The sequence below is a fragment of the Amphibalanus amphitrite genome, unplaced genomic scaffold (genome assembly GCF_019059575.1).
Source record: "Amphibalanus amphitrite isolate SeventyFive unplaced genomic scaffold, NRLGWU_Aamphi_draft 001259F_arrow, whole genome shotgun sequence".
NCBI classification, from domain to species: domain Eukaryota; kingdom Metazoa; phylum Arthropoda; class Thecostraca; order Balanomorpha; family Balanidae; genus Amphibalanus; species Amphibalanus amphitrite.
In genome coordinates this window covers 80,434-104,040 of record NW_024882752.1, presented here as the reverse complement: position 1 = coordinate 104,040, position 23,607 = coordinate 80,434, and the positions used below count along the sequence as shown (strand labels likewise).

General features: G+C 49.1%; 1 protein-coding gene across 1 annotated transcript; it reads right to left on the bottom strand.

The window, feature by feature from the left end:
- Window positions 1–203: 203 nt before the first annotated feature.
- LOC122371564 (LHFPL tetraspan subfamily member 3 protein-like) lies at window positions 204–22,850 on the bottom strand. The gene is made up of 3 exons (XM_043347978.1): window positions 22,357–22,850; window positions 2,254–2,449; window positions 204–1,663 (listed from the first exon to the last, which is right to left on the bottom strand). Exons 1-3 carry the CDS (start codon window positions 22,594–22,596, stop codon window positions 1,248–1,250), a joined length of 852 nt encoding a protein of 283 aa, XP_043203913.1. The 5' UTR covers window positions 22,597–22,850; the 3' UTR covers window positions 204–1,247.
- Between the last annotated feature and the right edge of the window lie 757 nt (window positions 22,851–23,607).

Genomic DNA, 23,607 nt, shown 5'->3' with positions numbered 1-23,607 from the left:
TAAACTCAACGCATTGGAATTTCCAGTTGCAAAGCATTAGATAAAATGTTGGATCTAAAAATATTTATTTTCAGACTTTCAGAGCTATGATACAAAACTAACAACAAAGTCAGTCATTCAAACTGCATAATTCAGCATGCATATATAAATAGAGACATACAAGTCAGCACGCTCAGTAAACACTTCATGCTCACGTTTCTAAAGGCGGTTCACTCGGTTTATTACGTCACTAAAAGATCAATACGCTTCATAATAAGATACATAAAGTGCATTCGTAAGGTTTACACTACGCACTTTCTTACTATGTTTTTCTAAGACACAAATCTGACAAAAGAACATTAAACATACGCGTGCTCACGAATGCGAGTTCAAACACACCCACAAATATCCAGCGGAAAGGTCGGGAGCAAAACAGAAAAGCCAACCAATGCAGAACACAGCTAGTAAGCAATCATGTTCTACATTGTGGCATTGATTCCACTGCGGCTTCCCCATAAAAGTCAAACGGTGATTCCTGGCACGGATCTCTCGAACTCTGTTCACACTACATAGTATGCAGGTGGCTCCAGTGGTGTGTGATCCTGTTCTGGCCTTTGATTGGCACATAGTTACAAATGAGTGTTGTCCGTTGCTTCGTCAGGGACTACATCGCATAGCACTGTGGCAGGAAGTATGTACTAACGGTGTCTGCAGTAATGCATCACGACACCACAAGCTACTTACCAGCTGCAGAATATTAGTGAGTAAACATTTGCGCTGTTGTATGTAATGAAGTCATGAAGTGGGTCCATTTTCCGAACATGTCTGAACACATTCAACTGCGTCTGAGAAAAACATTTCATACACAGAGCAACGCTATGGTGCTATGGCTTGACCTAAACTGACGCGTACCGAATATTGAAATTAAAAACAAGTAACAAGCAAATTCCACATAAGGCAATAGGTACAGCATCTCGGTAAAATAATTCAGTGACAGCAGGAATCGTCAACACAAGTCGTGGACGGATAATGGCGATTATGACACCGATGTTTTCCTACCGGTCCACCGACGCCCCACAGATGGGGGCTGGCCACAGTAAGCCCTATCGGAGACCGATTGGTGTGTCCCTTGAACGTTCATCACCTTCGGATGAACGTTGTAGGTTAGTCGACAACGGTCTCCTGCTCCATAGCCAGCTATAGATAGAGATTGCGGACAGAAGTAGGTAGCAGCTTGGACGGACAGCTGTCTCCCCCTTCACCGCCGTTTAAAGGTGGAAGTTATGGGCCGGGGCGGGCGGAGACCGGGCCGACACCGCCGACCTCTGCGAGAACTCCGAGTACCGGTCCTGGTCCAGCTGCGGCATCAGCATCACGGGCTGCAGGTTCATGGAGCGACGCGAGCCTGCCACCGAAGCCGCCTCATAGAGCACCGATCCGGGGGGCGCCGGCACGCCGGCCGGCTCCGGCTGCCGCCACAGCTGCTCCTCGCGAGAGCTCAGCACGAAGCCCAGCGCGGCCAGCACCAGGGCGTCGATGGCGCCCACGATGGCCAGCATGTAGGCCCAGCGGATGCCGCAGCGGCCCAGGTGGTACTTGTCGGCCTCCGGTCCGCAGACCTCCCGCAGACGGCCGGCGTCCCAGCCGACTGGGAAGACTAACAGAGCCACCAGCAGGCAGATACCTGCGACAGGGAGGAAAGGTCAGGTCACATCAGTGCCAGCAGAGAGCAACCAGCAGACAGATTTATGCGGGGAAGGGAAGATCAGGGCAGGTCATCACCAGGAGAGCCACCAGCAGACAGATACCTGAGGCAGGGGAGGGGCGGGTCAGGGCAGGTCAGCACCAGCAGAACGACCAACAGACCGATAACTGCGGGGGAGGGGCGGGTCAGGTTAGGTCAACACCAGCAGAGCAACCAGCAGATAGATAACAACGGAGGAGTGGGGCAGGTCAGCCGATTGGAAACCATTACGCCTTACAAATACTTGAAACGCTACAGACCTGGCCAGGTCCGGGTTCATCGCATCGCATAGAACACGTATCCTTTCCACCCATTGGCATTGGCCATCAATATCACTGCTCATCTACATATAAGTTTCCTACTGGGAATTCCTCGCAGATTGTTCTTACTTATATACATTTTTAACCTGTCAAAGTACAACGCAGCCCTCGCCCCGGTTTCAACAAGCTTCCTCCATCGGCCATCCCCTCCAAAACCCCACTCCCTCCCTCCCGTCCCACCATCCCGTCCCACCGCGCTCCGAGTCTCACCGGAGAGCAGCTGCATCCAGGCGCAGAGGTGGAACACGGTGCTGGAGCGCAGGAAGCAGAACATGAGGAAGCAGATGATGCAGAGCAGCGCAATGATGACGGCCAGGCCCACGAAGATGGTGGCCGCGCGGAACGGCGCCGAGACGATGCTGGAGAGGTCCGTCAGCCGACCGGCGCAGGCCAAGGGAGACTCCACCTGCGCGGAAAAGTAAGAAAAACGTCAGATAGGTATCGCAGAAGCTGCCCACTGCCCCACTCAGTACACAGTGAATGGCTTCTATTCGGTATTTATCCGGCGGACCAGCACTTGAAAATCAATAACAATGCTGCCGCTATATCAGTATATCACCCTAGGATCAAGCGCCTGAAGTTATGCTGTGCCGCAAAGCTACAGAACAGTCGCTAGATGGCACTGTCGTCGGCGCCTGAGGTTATGCTGTGCCGCAAAGCTATACAGCAGCCGCTAGATGACACTGTCATTGACGCCTGAGGTTATGCTTCGCCGCAAAGCTACAAAAACAGTCGTTAGATGGCACTGTCATCGGCGCCTGAAGTTATGCTATACCGCAAAGCCTAAAAAAACAACCGTTAGATGTCACGGCTATCGGCGCCTGCAGTTATGCTAGCCCGCACTACATACACAATATACATAGTCCATGACTGTTTGAATAACTGGGCCGTTGGTCTCACAGGGACAGTTCCGTCCACCTGCATTGATTAAAGTCACTGCGGAGCATCAGTCGTTGGTCGACTAAAATAAATGTGTCTCACTATCCTCTCATCACATGGCCCAAAAGACCAAAGGGTCTTCCTAACTGACCGAGACTCCCAGCCATCCAATAAGGGAAATGTTCAACCTTCTCACCAAACAAGTGTTTCTGACCCTTATTGGCCCCAAGGCCGGACTTATTGGTTTTCTACAAACGCGCCGACCGAGGGAAGGGGGGGGGCTACGACCCCACCTCGCCGTTCTGCCCCTTAGAGCGTCGCGGAAAAACGAACGTGTGCGCCGTTACGAGACGCAGCGATTGAAACCCGATTTTAACCCGACAGGCGGTGGGCCTACCAGCCACCTTCCGCGCGGAGGGGGGGGCATTTTTTTGCCCCCCCCCCCCCGTATCTCCGAAACTACTGGACGGATCCGGAAAATTCAAACGGCGTTCGATAGCCCTGTCAAATTTGTCGAGGGAAACCAAATTTCATTGACCTCGGGGTCACCGATGACGTCACAGGTCAGGTCAAAGACAAAATGTTTCACCGTTCACGGGGCTTCTAGGGAAAGCGCTATAACACCGAGTAAAACGCATTTTGTCGAAAATCAGCGATAAGACGTCAGTTGTCTAGTACATATGTTGCTATTAGAGGTCACTGGTCATACCAGGTCAGGTCACAGGTCAGGTCACCAAAGGTCACCAAGGGTCACCACATGAACCCAACTTTACTAAGGTTGTGCGATGCATATTTTATGGCCAGTTTTTCATTTCCAACCCAATGGTGTTGGTTATAAGACCATCAGGTACGGTTTAGGTCACTTTCTGGTGGAGGTCAGGTCAAGGTCAGGTCAAAAAAGGTCAAATTTCAAAGTTGATATTTTTGCATAAAATGGGTATCGATTCGATGCTGCTCGTCACGGGGAGTCTAATGGTGGTCTTTGTTTTGCGCTACGAGGTCTAGAATTGCTAAGAATTGAGTTTGAAAATTTGACGTCATCAATTTTGAACAGTTTTTTCGCTACAACTTGGCCAAAAAAAGAGGTATCGATCTCAAATTTGGTATGTAGATAGAAGGCGGTAGGGACTATCACATATATTCCGGTTTTTTCGAAATTCAAAAAACTTTTTGGATTTTTCGGCTATTATATTCGAAAAATCTATTTTTATTTTTGGGGGTCAAAATCAAAAAAAATCGAAAAACCGAAATAGCAGTTTTGTAGCCCTCTTGATTCCACACCTTTTATGTTTGAGACATTTTTATGTATCTCTAAAGCTGTAGGCCTGACAGCTCTTCCCGCGAAACCTTTTTTTGAGTCGAAAATGGCAAAAATGACGTCACTCTGACGTCATTAGCGGCCAACCTATCATAGCCATTGGAAAAAATTTTTGGTCACCATGTGCGCTAGCTGCTCCCGGGAGGGTACTGAAAGTTTGGTGACGATCGGCGCAGCGGTTCTCGAGATATATCGAAAAAACTAAAGGGGGGGGGCAAAAAATTGCCCCCCCCCCCCACCGCCTGGAAGGTTAAGGCCTCAGGTCAACCGGTGACCTCTGACTTCTGAGGTCAGGTCAACTGGCCCAAGGTGCAGGTTCGGTTTTTGGCGAATAACTTGGCAAAAAATGATCACAGAGCCGTGATTTTGACAACATCGTGTTTGCCTTGCTCAAGCGCGTCGAATGGTATACTTTTTTATTTGGGTGAGTTCAATGTTAGGTACTGACCTCAGGTCACGGTCAGGTCAGTGCCCCCTCCCGCGGTCACCAACTTGGTCGAATGAGGCCATGTCCATATCATTCGATTCGGCAGGTCTTCCCAAATCCATCGGTGGCTTTCCCGACTCGCTAGCTCAATTTGATCAGAAGCTATTGAAAAAAACTCGTATGACTCTTATGGCTCTTATGACGAAAAACTCTCATCCGTGATCTCATAAATGACGTCACGCAAGGTCAACAATGCAAAAGTGAAGCATCGAAACTTGCAAGGATTGCATGAAATCACGATTCCGTGTGGTTGGGATAGTTTGAGATCGTTCCCGGCGCCAAAAAAGCAGTTTTCATTTTTCACCATTGACTTATAACGGTGAGGTCACGAAAATGACCTGACCTCATATGACCTTAAGGAAAAATCCGAGAAATAAATGCTGTGAGACTCCTAATAGATACCAGGTCAGCTGTAAGTTTCATCTCCCTATGAAAACTCCTCTGGCAGTGAGGGCGTTGCGAAGTTGCGACATCTGAAGACCGTGCGGAGTTTCACTTAGGTGTGACGTTAGAAGTCAGTGACTTAATCTGACTCGAAAATTCGGTTGTTGTTAGAAGATCCGGCTTGAATCAAAGGTAGAGGTGACAAAATGTGGACCCGAGGACCCGGTCCAAAGAACCAGTCTGGACCCATATGGGTCCAGACCGGTTCCTGGAACTTTTCTGACGGGTCCAACCGGGTCCTGCCATTAACTATACATCTTGCACACTACACACCAGTAAAACGCCTTTTGGGCGAAGAACGAGCGAGCGAGATAGTGAGCCCTGCCCTCCACGTGCGGAAGGGCGAGAGGGTACTTCCAACGGGCTTGCGCAAAGCACTCCTCTAGCCGGTCGCTAGCGGTGTGCCAAATTTGAACGCAATCGGCCCAGCCGTTCCTGAGATCTGGAAGCGGCACTCTGCACGTGCGCACGTGCAAACGGGGCCCAAACTGACTTTTGCACGGCACCCTACTAACTGATCCCCAACCGTGTACCAAATTTGAGCGCAATCGGCCCAGCCGTTTTCGAGATCTGGAAACGCCCCCTGCACGTGCGCACGTGCAGTAGCACCCTAACCGCAACACATGGGAATGCATTGCCTGGTGGGTGCCTACCTGTATGCCAAGTTTCAGCGAAATCGCCCCAGTAATTACCGAGTTACTGAAATGGGAACAAATTTGGCACCTCTTATTGTTGTATTTTGCACGTGCACTGGGGGTGACCCACATGCTTCGAGAGTATCCTATTTTGGGTAGAAGGGATGTTGACTTGCTACCCTACAAAAATTACCGGAAGTCAATCGCCCAAGCGGCTGCTGAGATATGAGCCTCTCAAAATCACTACTTTTGCAAAACAGCTTGAACACCCTTGACTTTTCACGTGGCACGTGCCACGACGGTCACTGAGATGTATCAAAAGTAGTCCATTACGGGGTAGAAGGGATTGGGCTACCCAACAAAAAAGACCGCAGGCCAATCGGTCCAGCGGTTGCTGAGATATAAGGCTCTCAAAAGCGTTACAGGCCGGGCCGGGCCGGGCCGGGCCGGGCCGGGCCGGGCCGCTCATACTGAGATTTTTCCGTTATATTGAAAAGACTCACTTCGCTCGCTGCGCTCGCTCGCTCGTAATTACCGCAAAATATGAAGTGAATGTTTCTTTGCACACAGTATCTCATGAGTATTCCCTGTGGGAAATAGGCTGTTTTACATGATGCAACTAATGATACCTACAAGTAGTTTGCATTAATTGACTTTTGGGGAACGGGTCTAACTGGTTCCGATTCCAATTAAGACCGGGTCCGACTGGTTCCAGAAATGTCCAGCCGGGTCTGGTTCGAGTCTGGTTCCCAAAATTTTCATCTTTTGCCATCTCTAATCAAAGGTCAGGTATCCTAGTTTCAGCTCTCCATCGCCAGCGTGTTCGGAGCTTTCGTGAAAAACCCGATGGCCGGTGGGCGGCACCCCCCCCCCCCCTCGTCCGGCGAGGGTCAAATATCCCGGCAGGCAGTGGGCCTCCCGACCACCTTCCGTGCGGTGGGGAGGGGCATTTTTTACCTCCTCCCCCCGTATCTCCGAAACTACTGGACGGATCCGTAAAATTCAAACGGCGTTCGATAGCCCTGTCAAATTTGTCGAAGGAAACCAAATTTCATTGACCTCAAGTCACCGATGACGTCACAGGTCTGAGGTCAGGTCAAAGATAAAATGTTTCACCGTTCACAGGTCTTCTAGGGAATATGCTATAACACCGAGTAAACGCATTTTGTCGAAAATCAGCGATAGGGCGTCAGTTGCCTAGTACATATGTTGCTATAAGAGGTCACTGATAATACCATGTCAGGTCACATGTCAGGTCACCAAGGGTCAGCACATGAACCCAACTTTACTAAGGTTGTGCTATGCATGTTTTATGGCCAATTTTTCATTTCCAACTCAATGTTGTTGGTTATAAGACCATCAGGTACGGTTTAGGTTACTTTCTGGTGGAGGTCAGGTCAAGGTCAGGTAAAAAAGGTCAAATTTCAAAGTTGATAGTTTTGCGTAAAATGGGTAATTCGATGCAGCTCGTCACGAGGAGTCTAATGGTGGTTTTTGTTTTGCGCTATACGAGGTCTAGAATTGCTAAAAATTGATTTTGAAAATTTAACGCCATCAATTTTGAACAGTTTTTTTTCGCTATAACCTGGCCAGAAAAAGAGGTATCGATCTCAAATTTGGTATGAGGATAGAAGGCGGTAGGGACTATCGCATATGTTCCGTTTCTTCGAAATCGAAAAAAAAAACTTTTTGGATTTTTCGGCTATTATATTCAAAAAATATATTTCTCGATTTTTGGGGGTCAAAATCTAAGCGAGATAGCAGTTTTGTAGCCCTGTTAATTCTACACCTCTTTTGTTCGCAACATTTTTCTGTATCTCTAAAGCTGTAGGCCTGACAGCTCTTCCCGCGAAACCTTTTTTGGGTCGAAAATGGCAGAAATGACGTCACTCCGACGTCATTAGCGGCCAACCTATCATAGCCTTTGGAAAAAATTGGTCACAATGTGCAAGAGCTATTCACGGGAGGGTACTGAAAGTTTGGTGACGATCGGCGCAGCGGTTCTGGAGATATATCGAAAAAACTAAGGGGGGGGGTAAAAAATGCCCCCCCTACGCCTGCAAGGATTTTGAATGACCACTGGCAATGCCCGTGGATGTTTTTTTTCAATAAACTAAACTTCCCCAATGACATAACGGTGAGGTCACGTGACCGACCTGACCTCATGTGAACTTTAGGAAAAATCTGACATATAAAAGTTGTAACTTGTAAGACCTCGGGAGGATATAAGCTCCGTAAGTTTCATCTCCCTGTGAAAGCTGCTCACTGCTCTGGCACTGAGGGCGTTGCTAAGTTGCGACATCTGAGGACCGTGCAGAGGTTCAGGTATGACGTTAGAGGTCAGTGACCTAGAAGTCATAAGCACGGTCCTCATATGTCACAACTTCGCAACGTCCTCAGTGCCAGAGAGGAACTTTCACAGGGAGATAAAACGTGGAGGACGCATCCAGAGGTCTCACAACTTTTCTATCTCAATTTTTTTAAAGGTCACGTGAGGTCAGGTCAGCCACGCGACCTCCATTATAAGTCAATGGGGGAAAATTAAAACTGCGATTTTGGCGCCGGGAACGATTTCAAACTATCTCAAGCACATGGAATCGTGATTTTGTTATCCTTGTTACCATGATATCCTTGCAAGGTCCGATGCTTCACTTTTGCATTGTTGAACTTGCGTGACGTCATTTATGACGTCACTAGGGTCATAAGAGCTTTTGGTCAATAACTCCCTATCAAATTGAGCTAACGAGTAGCGAAAGACACCAATGGACTCAGGACTTCAGGAGACCTGCCGAATCGAATGATATGCAATATAACCTTTTCGGACCAACTTCGTGACCTGGGTGGTTCTGACCTGACTTTGAACCGAGATCAACACCTCAAGTTGAGGACCTCACCCGAACATCATTCCACGCGCCTGAGCAAGGCGTGGTGCCAAAATCGTGGCGCTGGGACCGCTTTTTTGAGAAGTTATTTATCAAAAACCGAACCGATGCCCTGGGCCACTTGACCTGACCTCAAACGTCACCAGTTGACCTGAGACCCTAAAATCCAGTCGCTGCGTCCCATAACGGCGCCACGCTCGTTTTTTTTTCCGCGACGCTCTAGCTCCATCAGGGGCGAAACGGCGAGAGGAAAAAAAAAACGAAACATGAATAATTTAAAGGGAGCGGGGTGCGACCCCCCTCCCTCACCCTTAATTAGCTGAGAGGCTCGTGTAAAAATGAGCGTGTGTGCCGTTACGAGACACAGCGACTGGTACCCAATATTAACCCGCGCCCTGGTGGGGTCTGTTTATAACGCGACCTGGTGGGGGGGGGGGCTATTTTTTGCCCCCCCTCGTATCTCCGAAACTACTGGACGGATCCGCAAAATTCAAACGGCGTTCGATAGCCCTGTCAAATTTGTCGAGGGAAACCAAATTTCATTGACCTCGGGGTCACCGATGACGTCACAGGTCAGGTCAAAGATAAAATGTTTCACCGTTCACGGGGCTTCTAGGGAAAGCGCTACAACACCGAGTAAAACGCATTTTGTCGAAAATCAGCGATAAGACGTCAGTTGTCTAGTACATATGTTGCTATTAGAGGTCACTGGTCATACCAGGTCAGGTCACAGGTCAGGTCACCAAAGGTCACCAAGGGCCACCACATTAACCCAACTTTACTAAGGTTGTGCGATGCATGTTTTATGGCCAGTTTTTCATTTCCAACCCAATGGTGTTGGTTATAAGACCATCAGGTACGGTTTAGGTCACTTTCTGGTGGAGGTCAGGCAGGGGCGTAGGATCCTATACAGTTGGGGGGGCTTCAGCCCCCCCAACCTGCTGGTCAGCCCCCCCAACTTGCCAGGCAGCCCCCCCAACATTATAAAATATGGACAAATTAAAGAAAGCTCAACTTGGCAAAGTTACAATTTTGGGTAGTAGTAAAGCAGGCGTCACACTTCTTTTTGCAACCAAGGAGATGCGCTGTAGGTTAGGCTGTAGGGTGTGGGTTTTAGGTTTTAGGTGGTAGATTTTAGTTTGTAGGTTGCATGTTTTTGGTTGTAGGTTGTAGGTGAGTTTAGGTCAGGTTTGGTTAGGTTTGGTTTGGTTTGGTCCGATTAGAAAGCATCTCTGGAGTCTTGGTAAAGCGTCTCTCTGCTTTACGACTAACTACCCAATTTTTGCCTTAAAACTAACTGGGGGCTTTGAAAATGTGCACTACAATGGAGGGAGTAAATTTAATTTATAAAATGACTTTCGAGTCATTAGAAAGAACATACTAGCAAAACAAAACCAGGAGGGTACACATAAAAATCAACTGTGGTTTTAGCAAGCCTGAAATAATCAATTGGTCAGCATATTACACCAGTACAGCAGGCGTCACCAAGCAACTTCGGTTGCCGTTGCGGTATTTTACAAGAACGGTTATCTCACCTCCCGAACGTTGTCACACTGTTTTTGTAACAAGACTATAAATAGTAAAATAGAGGTGAAATCAAGGCCGGTGAAATATCGTCAGCTGATTATGTTTATGATTATGTCAAATCTTTAAAATGATAACGTCAGGGTTACTTTTACAGGAAAAGTCGAGAGGGGAATTAAGTTCGGGGCAAGGGCGGATCCAGGGGCATCTGAAAGGGGGCCCAATGCCATTAGGTTTTTGTTAGGATGGCGCCTGCAGAACCTTACCTACCCCCAAATCCTACTCTCTCCCCGGATTCTGGCCACTTTATGTATATTGTTAGGTTGCCAAAAAAAAAAAATTAGCTAAAAATATACGTAGGTACCAGGCTTCTAAAAAAGTTGACGATTTTATAACTAACGTATTGAAGGGTGTATCAGTGTAACACCAGTATAACGCCTTATGGGGCGACTAACGGAGCGAGCGAGAGGGTGGGCCTTGCACGTGCGAAATTTCGAGGGGGTACCTCCAGCTGACTTGTGCACGGCACCCTACTAACCGGTCTCTAGCGATGTGCCAAATTTGAGCACAATCGGCCCAGCCGTTCTCGAGATCTGGAAGCGGCACCCTGCACGTGCGCACGTGCAAAATGGGTCCCAACTGACTTGTGCACGGCACCCTACTAACTGGTCCCTAACCGTGTACCAAATTTGAGCGCCATCGGTCCAGCCGTTCTCGAGATCTGGAAACGACCCCTGCACGTGCGCACGTGCAGCAGCACCCCAACCTTAACACATGCAGATGAATTATCTGATGGAGACCTAACTGTCTACCGAGTTTCAATTCAATCGGCCCAACCGTTGTGCCGTTATTGAGGTTGCAATTTTGGGGGTTCTTAAAAAATGTCCAACTTTACCACGCGCCACGTGCGGTGGTTGGCAAGAACGCATGGTGGCCATCACACCACAGAACTTTTACGTCCAAGTGACATTCAGTAAAGAAGACCGCTTGTCAATCGGATGTCCCGTTCCTAAGATATTAGCTTTTGAAGAGCGTCCCCACGGCCGGCCGGCGGCCGGCCGGCCGCTCATACTCAGAAATTTCCGTTAATCTAAGGAAAGACTCCGCTCGCTTCGCTCGCTCCGTAAAAACATAATTGGGTATCACCTAAAAGCCTCATCAAGGACATTTCGTTTGAGGGGATTTGGACCCTCGGCAGTCGCCTTTCTGAGCCGCGCCTAGGTCATGTTCGAGAATAGAGATGATTCCCTTTTTGCTCGATGCACAGTTTAGCCCGGCGCAGCGCGACCTCTGCTGCAGCACGACCCACGGAAGGCTGCAGACGGCACACCGCTGACTCCACTGCATCCTTATGATCTTCGGAACTTTTTGGGTGGTTTCGGTACACCTGGGACTTGAGGTGGTCCTATAGGAAAAAGTCCGGTGGGGTTACGTTCGGGGCATTCCACGTCAAATCAAACACCGAAATCCGTCATCCCCTTCGATTTTTCTGAAACTTTGTAGGCAGACTGGGCATGGTTCAAAACTGAGTTACGTATAATATTTTCGAAATTTGATAACGTATCGCTGAGATATAGGTCATCGAATATAGCGAAAAATGCCACACATCAATTTTTTAAATGGCTATAACTCTGGTTCCTTTTCTGGTATCAAAATGATGTTAACAGGGTCTTATAGGCAATTGATAAGGCTTTGATTTTTAATTATAAAATTAATTTGAAGTGACCTTGAAATGCTTTTGACCTTGAATTAAAACAGTAAAATTTAAATAGCAAAAAACACGTCACCTTCGATTTGGCTAATTTTTACATATTATGTCCGTTACAATGTTCCTAACATTCTGTGAAAAAATTGGAGTGGGCCATTCATAACTTTCGCGGCAAACGCCGTTTTCATGCATCAACATCACGCAACAGCGCGTGACCTTGAAAGACAGAGTCAAGACATGCTTGCTTGTGTACACTTTCTGAAATGAATGATTGCTGATTAGTGATATCCTAAACTCTGCGAGAATGGAAATGCATAGTCATCGTAGTCAACCATTCACGTTCCATAGTAAAAGTGTCTCAGGCAAACGGTATTTTGCGGTGAATTTTGAGCCGTGTGGAAATGCATCATGAAGTAAATTCAACGAAAACATTATCACGCAACGATTACTTCACGTCTTTTGATCTTCACTATACGAAAGAACATACATTTTATAGTATGTATGGGGAATTTCTAGTTAATCCAATAATAAATATGGCAGTTAAAGGCCTGCTAAGAGTAACATGTCGCCGGCTGCAAGGCGGGCTCGGCCGATGCGGGAAATGCAGCAATCACAATTTTCTGTTTATACGTTCATATTTCAATTGTTTACCAACCGATTTTCAAAATTCTTTCACCATAAGATTGCCTGTACATTTCTTAGTCTTCTCACAAAATTGGACGCGAATCGAACGTAATCAGCGGTAAGGAGCGCGATGTAAAGACGGAACCGCTCCGTTCCGTCCCGGCACAGTCTACAATTCAGGCGGCGCGTAGCGGTCGGCGCCGGCTGCCGAGTCGCCGCGTCGCTGCGGCGACAGGATGTTCACTTTACACCGCTATTACTAGAACAGTTGTGAACCGATTTTCTTATTGCTTGCACGATGAGATGTCCAATTCAATTCTTGACAGGTAGCCATAATTAATTTCGCATTAATCTTATGAGATATTGGAGAAAAACAGGAGGGGTGGGCGAAATTCGCTCTTCCTCCTCCACTGCGCGTGCTAACATATGTTTGCATATGTGCGATTTTCTTCAAAACTTATGAATGGCCCACTCTAATTTTTTCACAGGTTGTTAAGAATATGGTAGGCAATAAAATATATGAAAATGAGCCAAATCGAAGGTGACGTGTTTTTTGCTATTTCGATATTTGTGCTTAAGAACAGAGTTAAGCAAATTTCAAGGTCATATATTTAAGTAGGTGCAATTCTAAACAAATGCTTAAGAAATTACCTAAACAGTAAGGGTTATTTCATTCAAATCAAACAAGTACAACCAAAGTTATGGTCGTTCAAAAATATAAAGATGCAACATTTTGTAAAAATTTGATGCCCTATATTTAGAAGACCTGTGGTCAGAATGTGCAAAAAACATCAATATAATGTCCGGGGCCACACAGGAACTCGCTCACAAATTTATAATGAAATCGCTGATGGTAAGGTGCAAAACAGCCGATTTTTGTTCGATTTGACGTGGAATGCCCCGTTCGGAGAATTCGCCGACCACGGGCGTGTGTCGAACCTCGGGATCACGCGCTGCCCGAAGCGCTCCCACAGCCCCTCCCGGTTTTCTTTAGCGGTATTGGCGTGGCACCGTCTTGCTGGAACCATTGGATCTTAAGCGTTTCCGGATCTCAGCTCATCCTGATATTGCAGAACCCTCCAAAACGTCGCCAGAGCCACCGATATCGCTGACCATTGACAGTCTGAGTAGCGCATCTCTCACACGAGTGGTGTTCGCCGTGAGCCTTTGATTGGGTTTATGGCCGCCGCTGTGTTCCTTGAATTGCGTGAACCTATTGTTAACACTTCCTCGAGCCAGAAACTTGTCAACAATGTGGAAAATTTTGTTTCAAGATGTTGCTCTCTTTGCCCTAAAGTGTTTGAGGATCTTCCGTGGTGTCGAACCGACCGACTCATAGTCTGGGAAAGCATAATTTCACGAGTTTTGCTTTTACTTCCTAAGACCACGGCTTCATTTTTTAAGCTCAAACCATGGTGTCATATAAATCTACGAACAATTCCCCGTTTTTCAACGTGCATTGATTTTGCTTAAATGTTGTTAGGGGTCTTCTATTCGAAAAAGAAATCAGTCTAACTTTTTTGAGAAGCCCGGTACCTACCTTGGCGGTAAGGGGCGGGGGAGGTCCCAACTTGACTGTGCCCTTGCAAATGTCAATCAGTAGTATCAACCTATTACCCTGGCCAAACATCAAGTAGCGCCTTTCTAAATAGAAAGAGGTTAGCACGTGACTATTTTTGCTAGGCCAAGACCGATTGAAGAACCCTGGTTCGAAGGAAGACCCTTGGTTCGAAAAGGTCATGACCCCCGTCCCCCGCCGGTTTCTACGCCTGTAGCGATATGTCAGTGATTGCGAAAAGACGGAAGAGACAAGCCAAGAGACGGTCCCACCGTCCCACCGACCATCCATCGGTATCGGGTCAAATCTGGAGTTCCCCCTGCACTGAACGTAAAATGGTTGGATGGAACCTCAAATTGAAAATTATCTAAGCGCCAGCAACGTTGATTGATGACTAGAGTCTGCTCAACGATGATTATATATTTGGTCAATAGATTCTATAGAATCTGAGTAGCGAATTGAATGAAAATAGGCTCAAAAATAAATTTGAAAGGGGGAAATTCCCCCTTCCCTCCCTAGCCGTTCACGCACAATTTGAAAGGGGGAGCGGAATTTTCGAAGAAGGGAAATTCCCCCTTTCCCCCTTTAAAAGTTACCCTGGATAACGTCATAATGAATACAAATAAACTGGCATTATCTTAAAAGGATTTGGTGAAAGAAATTTGCACATTCACTAACTTTTAAATGTTTTTTCATCTTTTTTTCTAAGATATCTCTTATGTCTCGCCTTCAGAAGAAGGCCAAATCCTTTTTACGGAATTTGACGCCATCGCAGGCATAATCAGCTGACGATACAGCACAAAACCTTTGGATGTTACTATGCGTGCCTTCGACATCCGGATAATCAGGGAAAATTATCCGGCATCAGCGATAATTATCGGGGATTACGTTCGGTATCGCGATAATGAGACATGTTGAAGATAGGCAGTAGGCACCCACCAATAATTTTCCGGCCGAGAATATCCAAACGATATTTTCCGGATACCAAACGCACGCTAAAGCGGCGCAGAAAGCAGAAAAACACAACAAAACAAAGGCGCGACACTTAACAGCTTCGTTTCGTTTGTTTAGGGATGGGTGCAAGGCCATGTGGGTGGAACTCGGACGGTAGGACGAACGATGAGGACAATTGTTCAGGGAGGTACCCAAGATGGACGGGGTGCCCCCCCCCCCCTCTCGGGGTTTTCAGGAGGCCCCCGTGGGCCGAAGGCCACGGGGCCAAAATCACGTCGGAGGCGAAAGAAATTCAAGGGAATCCCAAAAATCACGTCAGGATATTCAGGGCCTCTGCCCAGCCTGACAGCTAGGGTCCTTCTTACTTCCTGGAGCCTCCTGTGAATAACTGCTAGTGTCTGTGTCTGACCGCTAGGGCCCCTCTGACTCCTCAGTAGAGAGGAGGCCCCTTTAGAGAGGAGGCCCTCTGTAGAAAGGAGGCCCTCTGTAGAGAAGAGCCCATTTGTAGAAAGAAGGCCCTGTGTAGAGAGGAGGCCCTCTGTAGAAAGGAGACCGCCTGAAAGCAGAAGGCCCTCTGAAGAGAGGAGGCCCGCTTAGAGAGGAGGCCCTCTGAAGAGAGGATGGCGTCTGTATAGAGGACTCCCTCAGTAGAGAGGAGGCCGGAGGCCCTTTGCAGAGAGGAGGCCGGAGGCCCTTTGCAGAGATGAGGTCCTCTGTAGAGAGGAGGTCCTCTGAAGAAAGGGTGCCCTCTGAAAGAGATAGACCCTCAGTAGAAAGGAAGTCCTCTGTAGAGAGGAGGCCTTCTATAGTTGATAGGCCCTGTGAAAAGAGGAGGCCCACAGTAGAGAGGTGGTCCTCTCTAGAGAGGAGGCCCCTCTGTGTTTTGATTTTTTTTGCAAATTTGTGTACGTCCAGGTCAATACGAGATCGTGACTGTAATTACACCAACCAACCGTGTCAAATTGAATCGGAATTCATATGTGTACTATGGAGTGTGAAGGAACTCCGGCTTGTACTACCATACTAAAAGAGTTGTAAAATTTGTGATTTGGAGCAGTGTTTTGACAAATGCTTTTGCAAATTTTCTCGGCGCTCCGCGCCTCCGATTCATACACCAATCAATAAGAAAGGTCGTGACTGTAATAACACCAACCGTGTCAAATTGAATCAAAATTCCCTAAGTGTATAGTCGACTACAGAATGATGTTCCACTCTTAGGTTAGGTTAGGTTAGGTTAGGTTAGGTTAGGTTAGGTTAGGTTAGGTTTGTCACGGTCGGCGCGGTGTACCGAGCCCCGTCGGTGCCGGTGGCCAGCGCGATCGGCGATTTACACGATCAGCTGAGAGCGGCCCTGGGATACGGGAGACCCACTTTCTGCTTGGGAGACACCAACATCAATCTACTGCGTCCGGACGGCCCAGGTGTGCGCCAGTACGGTGCGGCGCTGCACGAGCTGGGTCTGTTTCAGCTGGTGCGAGTCCCTACTCACCTGGAGCCGTCCGAGAGTCTCATAGACCACGTCATCACTAACGTGCCCGATCTGGACGCTGACGTCTTGCCGCCGGCTGACGCCGTGGCCGACCACCTCACTGTGACTGTGCGTGTGCCGTTCCGTCGGGGGAGCCGCCGGCCCGCCCCGTTTACCGCGCGCTCCTGGCGTAAGGTGAACTGGGACGCCGTGTGCCTTGATTTTCTGCGGGCGGACTGGAGCGCGGTATACAGTGCCGCTGACCTGGACAATAAGGTCGGTGAGTTTATGCGTCTTTGGTGGGGCGTGATAGACAGTCACTGCCCGCTGAGAAAAGTGACCCCTCGCCGTCCGCGCTGTCCGTGGCTCGACGACAGCCCGGAGCTGCAGCGCCTGCTACAGGAGAGAGACGAGGCCTACCGAGTGTGGCGGCACTCCGGCGCTGACAGCGACAGAAACAGCTACCGGCGACTCAGAAACCGAGTGAAATCGTGCCTGGCGGAATGTAAGCGTGCTTTTCTGTGTGACGGTATGCTGTCGGACCGCCGTGGTTTCTGGCGAAACGTGCGCGAGTTCGCCTTGCGTCCGGGGAGGGGCGGGGGTGGTAACTCCCGCGAGGGCCTATCGCAGGCCCGGGCGGATGAGTTCAACCGGCACTTCGCGACAGTCGGTCCGCGTATTGCCGCTGAACTGGCAGCCGGCAACCCCCCGCCACTCCCGCCGAGGCCGCCCTGTGTCACCACGGCCAGCATGTGTCTGCGGCCGGCGACACTCCCGGAGTTGTCTATGGCCCTGCGGCAGTTGTCGTCCTCCCGTGCGGTGGGACATGACGGTGTACCACTGTTTGGTATTCGCCAGTGTTTTCCTGTGATTGGACCCCACATTCTCCATCTAGTCAATGCCTCATTTTCTTTACGTACGTTTCCCTCATCTTGGAAGCTTGCTTCTGTCGTGCCGCTTCATAAGTTTGGTTCCCGTGACAGCGCTGTTAATTTTAGACCTATATCAATTTTACCAGTGTTATCGAAAGTATGTGAAAAGGTGGTTTGCAATCAGCTCGCTTCTTATCTTGATACGTCCTCTATTTTATCACCATCTCAGTATGCGTACCGCCGATATCACTCAACGGAGGATGCTCTCACCGACGCTGTCGAGTGGGTGACGCGCCGCGTCGACAAGGGTCACATTGTTGCCATCACGTCGGTGGACCTCAGTCGCGCCTTTGATAGTGTTGACCATGGTATTTTATTGTCCAAGTTGAGCTGGTACGGTGTTGACCCCGGGTGGTTCGCGAGTTACCTCGGTGGCCGGCGGCAGGTGGTGAGAGGCGGCTCCCTATCCCTTCCTATGTCCCATGGCGTTCCGCAGGGCTCCCTGGTCGGCCCAATCCTCTTCAGCATCTTCACAAATGACCTACCTTCCTACCTTCCTCATGGACGGCTCATTTCCTATGCAGACGATACCCAACTCCTCGATTCCGCTCTTCCCACTGACTTACCTGTCCTTAAAAAACAACAGGAAGACACCTTGCTCGCTGTCCAGTCCTATTACACATCCAATTCCTTGAAAATGAATCCTAGTAAGACCACCCTGCTTCTTGTGGGTACTGGCCAGAACCTCAAGAAAACCTCATCCTTTTCCCTTACCATATCCGGTCACACACTACAACCATCCCCTTTTGTGAAGATGCTGGGAGTGACGGTCGACTCAACCCTATCCTGGGAAAAGCACATTTCAAATGTTGTCAAAAAGTGCAATTCCATCCTTCTATGTTTGTATAAAATTCGCCATCATCTTACCCCCGAGACCCGTAAGCTCCTTATCCAGTGCCATGTTTCCCCCACATCCTTTACTGCCTCTCCGTCTGGGGCGGGGCCGCTCGCTGTCATTTACATAAGGTGCAGAAGATCCTGAATTTTGGTGCTAGGGTCGTCTCCGGAGCGCGGGTTTCTGAACATATTTCACCGGTGTTGAGAGCCCTCGGCTGGCATGACATTGCTGATCTTGTCGTCCACCGTGACTGCTCCACTGTGTTCAGGGCGCTGAGTGACCCTTGCGCTCCGGAGGCGATCCGCTCCCTATTCACTCGGCGAGCCGCTGTATCGCAGCGCTCAACGCGGGCAACGTGTGCCGGTGTGCTGGAGCTGCCGGCTTACCGGCTGTCTATGTCGCGCCGGGCCTTGTCGTACCGAGCGGCCTCGTCCTGGAATCGCCTGCCGCCTGCCACCACCGGCTCTCGAACTAGAGCAGAGTTTTTACGACTTTTAAACTCGACATGTGACTAGCGTTTTGGTATTTTAGTACAATGTGTATGCGTGTGTGTGCTTGTGTTTTATATGTTTTTACTATTGTCATTGACTAGAAGCTGACACTAATCCATCATTGGAATGCTTCGCTAATACAATATACAATACAATATACTCCTCAGAAGCTATCAGTTGACTGGAGCGCTAGTTGTGCCGTTTATCACGCAATTATGCGCCTGTCGACTGTGAGCATTAGGACAAAGTTATAATTTGTGAACTCAGCCCGTGTGATGCGGCACAGCCTACCACTCCAGGCAAATATTTGCCTGTGAAAAGTGGAACATCATTCTAAAAAAAAAACGTTTTTTTTTGCAAATTTTCGCAGCGCTTCGCGCCGCCGGTTCGTTAACAGGTCAATAAGAGAGGTCGCTACTGTATGCTACTAATGCATTAGGCTAAAAGTGCGGTAACAATATCAACTTCTATGTTTTTAAGTCGGTCGATACGCCCCCCCCCCTCCCCCCAGTAAGAAATCCGTGGCGACGCACTTGCATAGGTGGATTTAACTAAAACTACTGAGCCGAGTGACTTATAACGATAAAGCTTCATCGTATAGAAACGACGAAGACGAAATGCCTTTTGATCTCGACATACTCGCTCCCCTCCCCCGGTCGTCAGAATTCATCCATCAGACCCGTCATGTCGGCCGACCTGTAACCCCCCCCCCCCCCCACAAAAACGTTCGCCTAGATCCTCCCTTGCCCTCTGTAGAGAGGAGGCGCCCTGTAGAGAGGAAGCCCCCCCGGATCCTCCGCCCCCCCCCCTTGGCCAAATCCTAGGTACGTGCCTGCAATTGTTTCGTGCATTTTGGGAGTATTCGTGTGGCTACACGACCTACAACTTTAAAAACAAAATTATGCTTCCAATGATATGCAGAATGCGGGGGTTTTGCGAAATACTACAACAGAAATTGTTCTGTGACTGTCTTGTTTTACCGATCACGATCCGCCTACTTTGTCGATACCGCTATCGTGGCCCTAGAAGTAGTCGAGGAGGTCCCTGAAACAGCCAAAAGGGAGCCATTAAACAGTCTACAATCTTTACACAAAAACTTGACCCTTCCGAAATGAAGTGGGTGATTGGTGAAAAATGAGTACCTACCTAGATTTTAGGAAATTGCAGGGGTACCTCCAAGGAACCCCTAAAACAGTTTGCCAAAATAGGGGATAGGAATATAAATACTGAATCAATCAAGAAATTGAATCTCTCATCAGCCTTAAGTATAAGAAGAGCATACATATACCGTTTTAGTGGCATCACTTTGCATTTGAAAAGAGCGGGAACATACACTGAATAAATGTGCAGTTGCAAAACGTTGAGCCGGAATATAAATACCTACGCCTTATTTTATAAGCCTGAACTTGGATCCAGGGGCAGAGAATAAGTCACATCACTCAAGTCATAGACCCGCTTTTCACCACCATGGTCCACGCTCCCTCCCCCCTCGTTCAACACCTTTTCCACTGCTGGTTTTTTTCTCCCCCCCCCCGCTCAGCACCTTTCGTCGCCGCCCCACCGGCGCGGCGTCCGGGGTTCAGCCCCCCCAACCTATTTTGCGATCCTACACCCCTGAGGTCAGGTCAAGGTCAGGTCAAAAAAGGTCAAATTTCAAAGTTGATATTTTTGCATAAAATGGGTATCGATTCGATGCAGCTCGTCACGGGGAGTCTAATGGTGGTCTTTGTTTTGCACTACGAGGTCTAGAATTGCTAAAAATTGAGTTTGAAAATTTGACGTCATCAATTTTGAACAGTTTTTTCGCTATAACTTCGCCAAAAAAAGAGGTATCAATCTAAAATTTGGTATGTCGATGGAAGGCGGTAAGGACTATCACATATATTTCGGTTTTTGCGAAATTCAAAAAACTTTTTGGATTTTTTGACTATTTTATCCCAAAAATCTATTTTTTGATTTTTGGGGGTCAAAATCAAAAAAATTCAAAAATCCGAGATAGCAGTTTTGTAGCCCTGTCAATTCTACAGCTTTTATGTCCTAAACATTTTTCGGTATTTGCAAAGCTATAGGCCTGACAGCTCTTCCCGCGAAACCCTTTTTTGGGTCGAAAACGGCAGAACATGACGTCACTCTGACGTCATTTCCGGCCAACCTATCATAGCTTTTGGAAAAATTTTTGGTCACAATGTGTAAAATTGATGTCCGGGAGGGTACTGAAAGTTTGGTGACGATCGGCGCAGCGGTTCTGGAGATATATCGAAAAGTCTGGAGGGGGGGGGGGCAAAAAATAGCCCCCCCCCACCAGGTCGCGGGTTAAGGTCTCAGGCTGACCGGTGACTTCTGAGATCAGGTCAAGTGAATCAAGGTACCTACATGTTCGGCTTTTAGCAAATAGTTTCGCCTAAAATGGTCGTAGAGCCGCGATTTTTGCATTATCGTGTTCTTCATGCTCAGGCGCCATTTCATCTTTTTATACCAAAGCATAAAAAGCATGCCAAAAGCTAACGTTTTTCTCAGTAACACGTTCCGAGCCATTAGGAAAGGGTATGGCACCAAAACTACGATCCCCACGGCCACCGGCCGGGAAAGGTTCAGACTTTCGGGATAGGTCATCACGAAGCAAGAATTGGTGCATTCTTGTAGGTTTAAAAGTTGTGTTTACTCCAATAGATTGTGTTTACGCGATTTTTCGTCGCCTGCACAGTCGTGAGCTCAATCTTTAGATGACCTCGGGTGCAGCCCCGTCCGATGATCACGATAAACCGCCTCTCACGGCCACGGGACGGGGCAACTTTGCAGCCTCCCGGTTCGCGCGGCACAACACTGGCCTTGGACGTCAGTGCTGCAGCAGCCAGCGCTCCACCCCTCCCCTCCCCTCCCCACCTACCCCGACCCCTCCCCAGAACCGGCCGGCAGTGACCCGCTTCCCGATCGGCAGCAATGTTGTTCGGGCGGCTTTCACGGCTCGCTGCGGCCTTTCGCGTTCCAAATCAGCCGGCATGCATCCATTGGTTCCGTCCTTTTGGCAAGGTTGGAAGCGGATGAGCACTGCTGGCACATCCGCACACAAACGTGCGTGACTGCGGGTCACAAGCCACCGGAAAACCATTATTGACTGTGAAAATGCAGCGAACGGAAGAATTCACCGCTCCGACAACACGCATAGAAACCAATTGGCAGGCCGGTGGGTTGCACAAGGGCGGCCATATTTTATTTGTGCTACATATACGTGAAGCAGGTACCTACTCTGCCTTCCAGCACGTTTGAACATCGCATCATAGCTGATACATCATGAGCATACGTAAAGAAAATATTGAGCATTGACTCAAGTTGCGTTTTTAAAACCACCTATACCTATAGACACAGTGAGTATAGTAATAGACACCTATAGACACCTATAGACCCACCAATCGTCGCCTCCACCGTACCTACCTGTAGTGCGCTGGAGTAGACGCAGTGCGCTGGAGAAGACAGTGTAACCTAACTGCAGCGCGCTGGAGTAGACGCAGTGCCGCCAGAGGCCGAAGTAGCACCTACCTGAAGTGCCGCCAGATGCCGAAGCAGTACTCACCTGCAGTGCGCTGGAGTAGACGCAGTGCCGCCAGAGGCCGAAGTACCCGGAGCCGGGCGAGTCAGCCGTGTCTCCCACCCACTGCGGCTGCACCAGTACCACCACGCTCAGGATGCCGTAGCACACGGTGAACACGGCCCACAGCACGCCGATCGCCTTGCTGTTGCGCAGGTAGCGCGCCGAATACTTGTCGGCCGAGTCGGACGAATAGTCCAGCGCCTGCTTGGAGCCGGATCCCATGGCGGCGGCTGGGGTGCGGGCGTTGTCGATTCAATTTACTCAGCACCTACAGTCGGCCGCTATCACACCGCTGTAACTCGATAGAAAAGCTCTCGGCTCCAGCTCTCAGTTCACAGTCCAACCGTTCAGCCCACTCCCACGCGCCGGCAGACTGGCCGCAGAACCACTCCGCTCTATCCCTGCCCGGCCTCAGCGACTGACAAACAGGTCGCTCGCCGGACGCGCCGCGCAGACCGGGCCGGCCGGGGCCGGTCGCACCGTTACGGTTGGAGGCTCCACGCCGCCGGCGCTCGGAGTGACTCGATAATACGGCACGGAGCGCCAGGTGGGACTCGGTAATCGGGCACAGGTGACCGCGCTGGGAAGGGAGGCTGGGGAGGGGAGGGTTTCGTGGCGCGCACGGTGGGTATGGGATAGTTGGGGAGGGAGAGGCAGTCGCGGACGGCCGTGGAGTTTGGGATAGTTGAGGGAGACGGGGGAGGGGGGGGGGGACGATGGCATGGGCTAGCTAGGGAGGAGGAGGCGGCGGCGGCGGCGGAGCGGACGGTCAGCATGGGATAACTGGGAGGGGAGGGTGAGGGCCGCGCCATCTTGAGAACTGGGGTTTACCAGCCGGCTAGTTTCGACTGGGACGGTCGCATTAATTTGCATTGGAATGGCATGCATTGAAATGAAACAGCAGACCTAGGATATTTTTATTTTTCAACTTTTATCCGAATATTTCCAATGAACGACTTGATATGTAGCTAAGTAGAGCCAGCAATTTGTTCAAGCCCGATCTGGCCCGACTTCGGCACGGTCCGATCGGGTAATTCCTATAGTTGTCCGGATATGTGAAGTAGAGGTTTAGAGCTCATAACCGAAGGTTTGTTGTCAATAGTTAAAACACTATCGTTAGAATTGTGTTTTTCTATTGAAAAACAAATCTGAGTTCCCTGACAACTTGGCAAAAGCTGCCTGAGATCAGTATCGCCCGATGCGTATATACGTGGTCCATCAAGCTCTCACCAA